At 36.0% G+C, this 13208-nt stretch overlaps 1 protein-coding gene across 8 annotated transcripts; it reads right to left on the bottom strand.

The window, feature by feature from the left end:
• Nucleotides 1-98: 98 nt before the first annotated feature.
• LOC18433587 (P-loop containing nucleoside triphosphate hydrolases superfamily protein) lies at nt 99-11789 on the bottom strand. Of its 8 annotated transcripts, none has more exons than XM_020666624.2 (12): nt 11645-11789; nt 10782-11141; nt 10022-10582; nt 9424-9524; nt 9221-9340; nt 7821-7908; nt 6298-6389; nt 6093-6197; nt 2242-2351; nt 1642-1729; nt 1496-1531; nt 99-414 (listed from the first exon to the last, which is right to left on the bottom strand). In XM_020666624.2, the coding sequence occupies exons 3-12, from the start codon at nt 10548-10550 to the stop codon at nt 331-333; spliced, it is 1353 nt and encodes a 450-aa protein (XP_020522283.1). In that variant the 5' UTR covers nt 10551-10582; nt 10782-11141; nt 11645-11789; the 3' UTR covers nt 99-330. The 8 variants fall into 7 exon arrangements, 6 of the variants coding, with proteins under 6 accessions (XP_020522283.1, XP_088731163.1, XP_088731162.1 ...); XM_088875037.1 differs by having other exon boundaries at nt 7821-7900; XM_088875036.1 differs by having other exon boundaries at nt 9424-9519.
• Nucleotides 11790-13208: the final 1419 nt, after the last annotated feature.

Here is a 13208-nt window from a genome sequence, read left to right as displayed (position 1 = left end):
CACAAAGTTAGAAACCCTGATCCTAAAAATTCAGAACCACATTCGTGAAACAAATCCATTAGAACAAAAATCTCCCCCAACCCTACAACTTCAAGAAAGATGAGAATGATCTTCTTGAACTAGTATTGAAAACAGTATATAAATATTCAGACTCTGTTGCATTCAAATCATCATTAACCTATGCTTCCCGAATGAACCTTGTAAACAGGGAGGAACCTCATGATTCTATGCCAAAATATACATTTAATGCTTTCAACAATTACTAAGGATCAAAAGATACAAATGAGAAAATGGGATCCTTTATCAAAGCCTTACATAGGAATAAGTCAGTTATAGCCTCACAAACCGAGGAACCTTGGCAAGTACTGATCTCAAACTCCGGATACCAGCTCCAGTCTTTGAACTAACCATCATCTAGACATGATTATTTGACATTAGAAGAATGGCTCCCACAAAGATCTTAGCCATGAGTGCAATTTATTAGATTAAGGGTTTGTTTGCATGTACTCATAAACATTGATAATTCACTGTTTCAACAAATTTAATCCTAATGATGAATATTTGGTAGGGTCCCTTGCAAAAAACTATCTGAGATAACTTGTAGGTTGTTTCACATATAAGTTAAATTTTTTGAGAAGTTTTTATTACTTTATTCAAAGTAATTTTACAAAGGGTAAAGTTTATATAAGGTGTCATCATTATACTATTGATGTAAGGCACACCTCAAAAACCCATCGGAAAAGGTTGTTCCGATGCTAAAACTTTAAAACTAGTATAGATCGACAGATCTATGCAAACTTGAAAATCTTGAAAATTGACGGTCCAAAAATATGTTACAAAATGCACTATTTCCAAAACTTGAAATCCATTTTTTTCTCCTGTCCATGCATCTTGATGTCGAGATGATCAATTTGAAAATATTTGGGCATCAAAACAACCTGAAATTTTTGAGGTAGGCTCAAATTTCATTGCTTGGAGCCTCGGCTCTGTATAAACTTTTTCCTAAAAATAATGCATCTTGTAACACATTATCTAAACCATCTATTTTCGAAATTTTTTATCATTTTTACATATGCTTGAACTGCATCACTTTTTAGTTTTAAATTTCAGAAATAGGGGTGACAATAAATTTTCATACCATCGCTATGCTTTCCAACACCAAAACTGCATCTTTCAACATAGTTTTGATATGCACCTTAGTTCAATAGTATAAAAGGTTGACACCTTAAACAAACCTTACCCGTTTGTGAAAATCACATGTTTTTACCCAGAAATAACTAAAAATATCTTAAAAGTGCCAAAATAATTGAATAATTAACAAATATTAGCTATAATATAAGATATGTACCAAACAACTACGAAAATAATTTACGCAGAGTATATATTAGTTTCAGATATGATTGTACTCCTGATAAAATTAATTGTCATCCAAACAGTTCCTAAAATTACCAACAAATTGATGATAGCCATAAATAAGGGGATAAACATAGCATACCACTGGCTGAACAATGGACTTGTTCTTCTTAAGGGCCTGTAAAAAAATTAACCCACATTTTCAATATTTTAGAAAATCAGGGGATGGTGTATCTACACTACAAATAAAAGAGAAGAGAACAATAGAGTGAGTGTTTGATTGATCACCTCCCGCACTTGCATCGCACGACGAGCCACATCAACTGGGAAGACGGTATCTGTCTTAGTTAATACGATTTGATATTGAGTTTGTGACCTGATAAATAGCAAAAATTAAGTCAGTATCCCTCCAGATCTTTATGGCGTCTACACATGTCATGCACAAGTAATTGTTCCCGGGAATTTTGTCAAAGCTTTTAGCAAGATTTTAATTGAGTTTCCACCAAATTTCTCAAGACTTTTCGCTAAATAAAAAACTCAAAGTTTTTTATGCTTCAGTTGCCATGGGTTTTAATGCACTGCTCTTACACAGCGTATCATCCCATTGCAAGTTCATAATGTGCAAGTTCATAATGCTATAGGAAAGAAAAGAACTCTTGAGGTCTATCCTCTCCTATTTTAAAACTTGCCTTTGGGGTGGCATTTTCACTACTGTCACCAATTCAAAGGGTGATAGCAAGCCTGCTGCATTGACCACCAATACAATAACAACCAAATAATAAAAGAATCTTCAGGAAAAAAAATTTCTTAACGCAAAATTTAATCCTGTGACCATGCTATGAAAAGAATGTAACAGTCACAAAACGTAGAAGGGTGAGGTTGATTTACTTCTCCATCAAGTTGATGAGCTCCTGGTCCCTTGGTTTCATACCCCACTTGGTATCAATCAGCAGACAAACTCTCTTCAGATTAATTCGTGTGGTCACATACTCCTTTACCTGCAATGACAGGAAATCAGGGCGGGTTACTCACTTACTCCATTCACAAAATGGTGCAAACACTTAAATTTCTTAAGAATATTATGCACGAAAGGCAATCCCCTCATCTCTATATAATCAAAGCCACCATTATGTGTTCATATCCACTTTTGTATGTGCATTCCAGCAGCAATTAATTGGGGGGAGGGGGGGAGGGAAAGATTATCTCAAGTCTCATGGGATGGCTACTTTCAGGGTTTCTATCTTTCCGGGAGGCCATAAGAGGCAGGTGGAAGGGCCTCCCTGCCCTAACACCCAGCCAATAGCCCCAATACATACTTTCTTGGTGTTACTTTCAGGTTGGTGTGAATTGGCTGATGGGTAAACCTGGCTTCTTTTGTGGGGGCAATCTGCATGATCCATCAAAGCCTAGAAATTTTTTTCAAATTTTTGTTGAGAAAGTGAGCTTAGGAGCTTCATTTAAAGTTAGCAAGTTTGTATCAATGGGTGTCATGAAAATTAATGACCTAAACTTGGTCAGATAATTTTCTAAGGTCTACTGTAACTTTTCGACCTCAACTTACTCAAGTAATTTCCAGCAAGGGGCACTTTGGTTATTGACCACACTTGAGGTAAAGACCAACCCACAAAACATTTCTTTTATTGTTACATACTCGACACTTAAAAGTATATTATTGGAAGACACCGAATTAGGTGACCAATTAGGATTAAACCTTAAGGGATAGGTTGCTTCTTTCTTTTCTTTTCTTTTCTTTTTTTTTTCACTTTTTGCAAAAAGAAGGGGGGTGGTTAGATAACAGGTTGCTTCTTTCCAAATCACTTAGTACAGTTCACACTTCTACTACTGGTGTGAGCGCACTACTTGAGGGAAATTACCTTTACAGTTCTGTCAGGGAAAGCCAACACTAAGGGCATGTTTGGTTCACGTGAAAATATTATTCGGAAAATACTCACATGAAGAAATTCTCTCATGTGGTTAGGTGTGAGAATATTTTCACACCAATTGGTCTCAGTGCATCTTTTCACTTGGCAGCTAATCGGTGTGAAAATATTCCTACGCCTAACCACATGAGGGAATTTTTTCTTCATGCGAACCAAACGTGCCCTAAGAGTTCCAGGTTAATTGGAAAAGTGAAGGAAATAGACAACATGATGGAGTACATTTAGTAATAGTTGAATATCGATCATATATATGCAAGAAAAAAAAACCATGCTTCCTTGACGATCAAATGCATAAAGTTGAGAACAAGAAAACATGGAAGAACAAGCAAAAAATGGAAATTTACATTGCAGAGGGGTTTGCAAAACTTAGGTGTTGAAAAACATCTCACGTTTTCAATCCCTACATGTCCCCCATGTTTCCCCGCTTCCCTACACCCACTCAGTGCAATCCTCCTCAAAGCCACTCTCTCTCTCTCTATCGCACGTTTTGCTGCTGTCCTACACTTCACCCACTCAGAAAATTCCTCCTCAAGGCCAAATTTTTTGTGTAATCTGCCATAAAACATTGGCTTAAATCTCTATCCAACCCCAAGACCAAAAATAGAGCAATATGGGACTCTCTGTCCTCTCTCTCTCTCACTTTCTCTCTCTCTCTCTCTCTCTCTCTCTCTCTCACCAGCACCTCCCACAAAAAAATGGTCAGCCACCTCTTCCCTCCAAGTCTACCTAAAACCCCCTAAGCACACTCATCCCAACCAACTCTTCCTCCATCTTCAGCAACTCTTCCCTCCATCTTCACCCCAGAAACCCGAAGCACATTCCTAACTCTCCTACAAATAACAGGGTGATGTTACCTTCAAAATTCCTCTTCCATATACAAGGACCATATAAGGACCCCAACCCTCCACGTACAAGGACTCGTATACATGAAGCAAACACCCAAAGACAAAATCTTCCTCATCCTTCCTATATGAAGAAATTAAAGGGGTGACCAGAGCATCACAAGGGGTCCAAGACTTCAACTTTTCTCTAGGGTTTTTCTATAGCATCCAAAAGCTGGTTTTTCGGTTATTTGAATGATCATAGATTAATGATCAGAAAACCAAGCTATTCCTAGAACTGAAACAAACTTCTAAAAGGGTTTTTCAGCCAATAGAAGGCTCAGCGACTGATCTAGTGAGCAGCAATCGAAGGAATACAAAAACCGATCTTTTAATCAGCAGAAATTTCCGTAATAAAGGGATCAATTATAGAAAACCATTTTGTTTATTGGAGTTTTAATCAAAATTTCAAGTTTAGAAGTTCGCAATCAATGAATAAAGAAAATACCTTTCAACTAAAGTCTCAAAGCTTGACCAAAAATTCACACATCAACAGTGCAAAGAAAACTAGATATTCGACAAAGCATCCTCAGAATAGAAGCTTCCGAGATTGATCTGGAGATAAGAAATCAATTTGGCTCAAAAAACTTTTTTTTTTTCTTTTTTTTTTTTTTTTGGGTAATTCAGTGGGGAAGACAGGCCGCTACCCATTTTTTAATAGATAGGGGAGTTACATTTTGAAGGTGTTAATTGGGGGTGTCAGTGGTAGGAATGGATACCACGATGTGGTAATTGGGTGTGGGGATGCTACCACCACGACCCCAGCCCCTCCTGCTCAACCAACTTTTTCTTAACATTAAGAACACAACCCTCTTTCAGGTTTTCAGCACATTTGAGTCTTTTTTTTCAGGTTTTCAGCACATTTGAGTCTCAAAAGACTGATTATCAAAGACGAGTATGCCTAAGAATCCAACTTTTTATAGTGCTAGAAACTGACTCTCATTAGGACAAAATTGAAAGCTCAAAGATTTACCTGAGTTAGACCCCACTAAGCTTCAAAACACAATATTTTCCATTGTCTAGCTGAGTTGGAGATCTTTTAATGGGAATTCTATGCAAATTCTATAAGGGGTTCTAATGGTGTTGGGCACAATGCACAAGAAGAGACTTGGAGGGAGCAGGGGTGAAGCTGATCCTGTTTTATTAATAGAGCGAAGGCAGGAGGGGGTTTGGGAGTAGAGGAATAGGGAGCGGAAATGGCCAGCTAGGATGCAGAGATGGATGCAAGAGAGAGAGAGAGAGAGAGAGAGAGTGAGACTAGGACAGATTACATCAAAAAACAATTCACTCTGAGGAGGATTGCATGGTGGGGGTTGGGTAGAGAAGTGGGATACTATGGGGCCGCATGTAGTGTTTGAAAAGGCAGGATGTTTTTTGACACCTGAGTTTGGAGGAGGGTCCACAATGTAAATTTCCCAACAGAAAAACATAATACTCAGCTGGCAACAATGGCAATCCAAGGAAAAAATACTTGACAAATGTATCGATTTCAATTGCTCCATGACACCTTTTTTGTTTATTCCAGGTACAAATTTAAAGTTCACAACCAATCAATTCTCTCAGAAAAAAGTATAGAGAGATGAATGGACAGGGTGGTGTACACATAAAAAAAAAGTACTAGATTAGCCCATGGGGCATCATGTACAAAGGACATCACATTTTTAAAACAAATAATGACTCAAATCAAAACTAATTTTTCCTATAAATGTTACTCAAAAGTCAAAACTGTTGAAGAGTGTTGCAAACAAGAATTTCATCTGTGAAATAAGCGAGGAAAAAAGTTGGTTTGCATCAAGAGCGCCACAATGACCAATGTTTAAGATGGTAACACAGAAATTCTGATAAATCAAATGGAGAACATGATCTTAATGCATCAAAAAGTAAAAGGTTAAATATTCAGCTCCAAAAATACACTTACAAGTTCCTCCCAAGCATCTTTAACTTCTTCCTTTGCATATGCGAAACCATATCCAGGTAAATCAACTAAGCAGGGCTTTGGTCCAAGCTGGAAGAAATTAATAGTCTAAAAGAAACAAAATCCAAGTTACAAAGAATGTCACAGAGACAAACAAATGAATCCAAAAGATCCTTGAACTATATATTTTTACAAGACTGTTGAATACCTGTGTTAATCCAGGTTTATCTGATGTCCGAACCACACCCCACTGCCTAGTGAGTGCATTCATCAATGAAGACTTTCCAACATTTGACCTTCCTGTGTCCAAAGAAGAATTATTAGACCTGTTAATATGACCTCATAGTAACTGCACTGTCCATTCACCAGCAAAGCATAAGAGTAGCAATATAGGATGGTCTAGATTAAGGAAGGACTACTGGACTTGACCTCAGTGGGAAACTGGTATGAAATTTAAATGCCATTAGTAAGAACAAGTAACCATAGTTTGGTCCAAGACCTTACGGAAGAGATGAATGAAGGGGCACAGTTTATGTCATGAAAGGAAGACTTAGATGTACATAGGCATTGAGTCAGGAATTTAATGAGAATCAGGAAGGAGCATGCCAGCATCAATCCACCAACATAAACACATGAATGTTACACTTGTGCGCAAGTATCAACAATTATGGCATACTCAAAAACTTCAGCCACATTTGATTAGAAACATATTCTCGAAGCCACAGTTGTCACACAGGCATTGAGTAGGGAATTTAATAAGCAGGAAGGATCATGTCAGCATCAATCCACCTACATAAACACATGGATGTTGCACATGTGCGCAGGTATCAACAATTATTGTGTACTCAAAAACTTCAGCCACATTTGCATAGAAACATATTCTCTCACAAATGCTGATGTTTCTCGCCACTTGTGTTAATTAAATGCTGTTGTGATAGCATTTCTATCTAATATTTTAATGAGGGGAGCCACTCATCAGCAGACAATGCAGCACAGCTGTTTCAACAATTGCACAAGGAACATGCAAACATTACACATACTGAATCTGAACATTACATTAACAGTTTTCTATTGAGGATTTGTCTACAACCGCCAAGGATTAGGAGAGGAAATAACATGAACATATTACTGTCTAGTAATCTATTTTCTAAAACCTAAGAAACACACTCTCGGGCTCTCCAAGTTAGTAATCTAGTAGAATATTAAATAATGATGCACACTCCTCACATTCTCATCAAATAACTCCAACAGATATACAATAGACTCACAGAGTGGAAATTATTAAAATGCCTGAAATCAAGTCTTCAAATGACAGATGTAGCCGTCTATCTATCCTAGTCTGAAGCACCTAATAGATAAAGACGATAAAAGCCCAAATGCACCCAAAAACCAAGATATATTTGTCATAGAGAAGTGTTTGCAGAATCAGTTTTTCCAGTCATAAAAAGAGCAGGAACTGACATAAACGATCAACAAACAACCACTTGCACCTTAATCTTAAAATAAATCTTAGTCATCCACTTGCACCTTAATCTTAAATGAATCTAGTCATCTCAAAATTTCAAGACCATATTTAGATTCATTATATGATAGAAATAATATAAACTATAACACAGACACTTTTAAAGAATTTTGGTATCTAAAATTATAACATTCAGAAAGAGAGAAATAAGGAAGTGATTCTCATCATCATGCACAAAATAGTACTCAAATGCAATAGCAATCACCAACCGGCAAACGCGATCTCTGAAACTTCTGGAGGAGGAAAAGAGGAAGAAACCTTTGCAGCGGCAAAAAAGGTCAACTTGCTCCTGAACACCTATACAGACAACAAGTGAGCACAGACCAACAGCATATAGCATTTCACTGAAATTCATAGAGTTTCCCCAGTAGAAGAAAATTAACACATACAGGCACCAATATAAATGAAGCAAGAAAGTCAGAATTCTCATAAAAACTCGGAATTCTTACAAAACTTGCCACAGTTTAAGAGAGATATTTATAAAAGAAGAAAAACGATAACTTACTTATGTCAAGAACTTCCAAGAACTTTTGAACGCATATACAGACAAGCATGCACATACCAAATGCATAGAGCATTTCATTGAAAGCAAATAGTTTTTGCCGAAAGAAGAAAATAACTCACACAGGCATGAATAGGAATGGAATGAAGCAAGAAACTCAAAATTCTAATAAAACTTAATAATAAAAATATTTATGAAATTCCAAGATCTTCTTCTTTTCAAATGTCAAAAATTACAAAAGGAAAGAGATATTCATTCATCATGGATACCGTCCAAGATGAACCTGATGACTTACACAATCCAGGAAATTTCAGGTAAAAAGAAGAGAGAATTGAATAACCATACAGACCCACACAATGACCTGGTTGCTCAGAAAGCAATTGATATTATTTTCTGATTAGCAATCCAAAATAGACACATCAGGGATCTAGCTGGAAATGTGATGTGAACAACAGCCTCAACTAATATAATTGAACCCTACCGTCAAGGGAAAAGAAATTTAAAAATAACATATCGTGACCCAAATGTGCTCAGGAAAATCAAGGAAATCAAAATCAGGTAAGCAATAAAATCAGACTGCCATGATGAACCACGATAGCATATCGTTAAAAACCAATATTTCATAATATCTAGAAAGACCAATAACAATCATACATGCAAATGTACTACTGCCCTAATAGCAGGAGAACATAGATGACATGGAAACCACTACTACTCTATATGACCAAGTCCACTAAAATGATAATAGTATGAAGCATCCTACGTGTAGCCCTAATCATCCCTCATTAATTGGTGTTCAAACTCACACAGCAGACTGGGGAAACAGGAAACAAATCCACACTACTAATAATACAAGGTGAAATGATAAGACCTATATCATTGCAAAAATTTTGTGAAAAGACATACATGATCGAAAAACCTCGTAGCCGCAGGTATTCATCCAATATCAGATTAAATTCTTCTTATATTTTCCCCTTTCCTTTTGCGATAGGTCACGAGCAACATTAGGTTAATATCAATTACAGCTTTCTTAAAAATGCATGATATTTGCTTAACAAAAAAATAATAAAGTCAAAAAATTCAAAACAGTAATCCAAGAAGCCATACATTTTCTTCAATCTTCTCTCGTTCTGGATTGTTAGAGAAAGGAATATTATCTAAAGGAACAGGCAACTGAATATTGTAGCCTGCATTTCGCAATTCAATTAAACGCCTACGCCCCAGGAGCTGCAAACAACAATAATATGCTTAATTTCCCTAAATTCGAAAGCAAACAAAAATAAATATCCATTGATCACCCATTTTCATACATTATCTTCAACAAAGGAAATAATGTCTGGACTTGGTTGTATAGCACGAAACTGTGCATTCAGTGACAGTTGTAGTTCTTTCTCCATAGACTTCTCCTGCACTGAATGAACACAGAATAAGTGACAACAACATCATTGAGAAAAGCCATAAACCAATGAAAAGAGTTATGATTACAAATTATGCATAACCTGCTACAGCAATATAAATATAAGTCAGATATGCTATAAAGAACAATACCTATATGGAATCCTAGCACGTATTATCTCCCACTAGATCTATAAGGCAGAAAACATTGTGATAACAAGAAAGCAGCTGCAAGTTCCTCCCAAAATGCCACTCAACTTGGTTTACTTATTCACAAAAAAAAAAAAAAAAAAATATTGAAAAGCTGTACTCACGTTGTTGCGAATGCTAGCAACAGATATAAAGAATGTAGCCATGTTACAACTGATCAAAACGTAATTATGCTATGAATATATAATTAATTCTCTGGTAACCAAAAAATCAAAAATATTCAAGCTATGATATATTGCCATGAGAAGCTTCGGAAGCAAGAGATAACCGATTGAATATATAAAATGTACGCATACTACTCACCTTTAGCACAAAGCCCATCATCTTTATGCTCCTCATTGCCATCAACGAGACGCTTATTCGAGATATCATTGGGATCCAAACGAATGACCCTTTTCCTTTTCTTTGGCTGATCATCAATTATAGTTGATTCATCATCTGAGCCTTTTTTGCGTTTGAGTTTACCAACACTGTTCAAAGCTCCATTGCTTAGCTGGTTTTGCTTATCAGACCTCCTAGAAGGCCTAGAGGAAACAAGCCTATGATCCACAAATTCCTTTGAATTTGATTCAATGGCAGTCTTCTTGTTAAAAGACTTTCTAACACCTTTATCACTCGAATATTCAGAGCTTTTAAATAAGTTCTCTCTTTTTGGTGGCCTGAACTTGTCATATTTTCTCTTCACTCGATCAGATTCTAGGTTAATAGAAGCTTGCAACCCTTTGCGATCAAGACGTGATGACCCAATATCTATCTTTTGATCAGGGTGCCACTCTGATAATTTACTCGTGGACTTTGAATGTGCCCTATTCAATGGCTGAGTTTTCTTCATAGGTGATTTTAAAGCTTCAGAGCTCTCGCCTTCTGCATTGGAAGAAGCACTGTTAGCTGCATGTTTAGGCTTTGAAATGGCAGACTTTCTCTCTCTAGAACTTTTTCCCTTGTAATTATCAGTATCATAACAAATATCCCTTGTTTTACTTACTTTTCCCCTTGCCAACTGTCCAGTATAAGTAGAACACACTGACTCATCTGTTTTCCTATTTCCATTTGCAATTTTTACCTGTTTCTCTTCAGGGATTTTCTTCACCATACCAACCCTTTGAGCTCCAAGCTTACTTGAGGAAGAAGCAGAAATCGATTCATCATTTCTCCCTTTACCATTTGATTTCTTGACTGGTTTCTCCGAACCTGAAGAGATTTCCCTCACTCTACTAGCCTTTCGACCTGAATTTTTACTTGAAAAAACATCAGAACCTGTTCGATCACTCTTCCCCTCTCCATTTGATTTCTTTACCTGTTTGCTGTTGTCTAGGATTTTAATTTCATCCCTAGTGTTGCCTTTGTTTATTGAAGCAACAATTTTCACTTTACTCTTGATCTGCTTCCTTGAATTTATTAAATGGGGCATCCTCGGAAGCAACTGAGTCAATTCACAGAGATTTGCATAAATCACTAAAAAATCTCAAAAAAATTTAAAAAAAGCATACAAAACACGTAAAGGTAACGTTCATTTTCTTAAAAATCTGAAACCCTGCGTCTAAAACAAGGAAATAAAAAATCCCAACACACAAGTTCGCATCCGTAAAAAAAAAAATATATCAAATATCAAATGAAATATGTTGCAAAAAGACAAGTAAAACGAAAATTGCAATCAAAAAGAAAAAAAAAGATAAAATAACATTGAAGTAGGAAAAAAGCAGGTTACATGAATCAGTAAAAGAAATGCTGCAGGAAAGGAGCTTCAAGCTTTTGATTTGTTGACTTAAGACATGGGTAAAAACCAACGAAATAGAAACCGCATTGAATTCTTTGTATCAGTGAAAATGAAACGAACGATAGCCATTGCAGAAGGAAAGATGATCGGAAAAAAAAAATGCACAAAAATGACAAAAAAAAAACTATAGTCATTAGAGGACGAGTTACCCGAATGAAGTTGCATGGAGCAGTAAAATAATCGCCCTTATGAATCTAAGCTTTCATTTTCGGAGATAAGTTTTTAGGGAAGAGGTTTTAGGTTTTTGTTTTTGAACCCAGCCACACTGGATCGCGGGAATCACAACTCGTGAGTGACGACTTGGAGGGGATAGTTCGGGTATTTTCGAACGAGGAATGGGCCCCTTCAAAATCTTCCTGGTTTAATTTTAGCCAAAATATTGCATGCTCTGGAGGAGTATATTGTTCATTTATTCCCTTGAAATCCAAATTAAAACTATTTTGTAGGACACCGATTTTTGTTTATATGACATCTTCAACATATGCTATACGCAATGATTATTTTTTTTCAATTGCATTCTTTATGAGCTTGGAAAAATAATGCCTCCAGGTTGAATAGAAAACATCCAATTTTTCGAGGGGTGAAATCTAAGTATTTGAAAGCTCAAAATTCAAAAATTTTCTTTTGAATATAATCCTCTAATAACTTTAAGATGGTTCCCTAAATTTTGGATTAAAAAAAATCTTCATAAGTTAGTCTTTTGCCTAAGGAAATAAATGCACAGTATATACCCCCGAAGGAGCATAACATACATACTCCTTAATTTTAAATGTTAAAATAAAAAGTTTATAAAGGGCTGCACGTAGAATTAAGGTGCACCTCAATAATCCATCGTACGATTTTGTTTTGATGCTTCGGATTGATCATCTCGGCTTTTAGATGTACAAATATAAAAAAAATAAAAATAATTTGGTCCCAAATATCTTACAATAGATTATCGGAACTATCTATTTTTAATATTTTCTTATGTTTAGGGATCTACTTTATTTGAACCTCATAGTTTAAAATCTTATAATTAGATATAAAAATAGATTGTCATGATATCCTAATAAGTTTTTCACACCAAAAATATCTTATGATAAAATTTGGATGTGCCCCTTAATTTGATTGTTTAAGGTTGTACCCTTATGCAAACTACACCCATTCAAAAAATTTATCAAATCATACATAAGTCTTCAAAAATAGTAACCTGAATTGGGAATTGCCCAATTTTGATAGGTTTTGGTGGGTGGGTGATATGGTCTATAACCCCTTAAGTCGCTCGCTTTTCAGTGATTTTTCTTGATTTGTTTTTATTATTTTATCCAATTCAGTGAATCTAGATCACCCGATTTGGCCAATCTAGATAGGTTCAGCTAATCCAAATTTGATTCCCAGTTCTAAAGCATTTATTTAAGGAAAAATATCTCATTATCCCCCATTTTTAACTTCATATCTCATGGGACCCAATAATTGAAAATATTATTTATAAGCCAAAAGTCATCATCTTTTTTATCTTACAATCTCGTGGACTCTTTTGACCATAAATTTTTTACCCAAACAATACTAAAATGACACCATATTCAAACTCCATCTCAGTCTCTCTAAAACTCCATCTCCCTCTCTTCGCTTCTCGGTGAGTTTACTAATCAAGGGGTTTAGCTTGAGCTCGAACACAAGCACACCTTCTTATGTGTGTGAGAGAGATGAAGTTTTAGAGAGAGAGATATGGAG

Source organism: Amborella trichopoda, chromosome 8 (genome assembly GCF_054954075.1).
Source record: "Amborella trichopoda isolate Santa Cruz 75 chromosome 8, AtrichopodaSantaCruz75HAP2 v2.0, whole genome shotgun sequence".
Taxonomy (NCBI): Eukaryota; Viridiplantae; Streptophyta; class Magnoliopsida; order Amborellales; family Amborellaceae; genus Amborella; species Amborella trichopoda.
This window is presented reverse-complemented; position numbering and strand designations above follow the sequence as displayed.

What these genes read in the sequence shown, in the direction of transcription:
- LOC18433587 (XM_011624775.3), bottom strand. Translation starts at nt 11,129, where the DNA reads ATGCCCCATTTAATAAATTCAAGGAAGCAGATCAAGAGTAAAGTGAAA. An exon ending in TGATGGGCTTTGTGCTAAAG is followed by an intron (nt 9,525 to 10,021) that starts GTGAGTAGTATG and finishes GTGTTCATTCAG; the next exon opens with TGCAGGAGAAGTCTATGGAG. An exon ending in AGTCCATTGTTCAGCCAGTG is followed by an intron (nt 415 to 1,495) that starts GTATGCTATGTT and finishes AATCATGTCTAG; the next exon opens with ATGATGGTTAGTTCAAAGAC.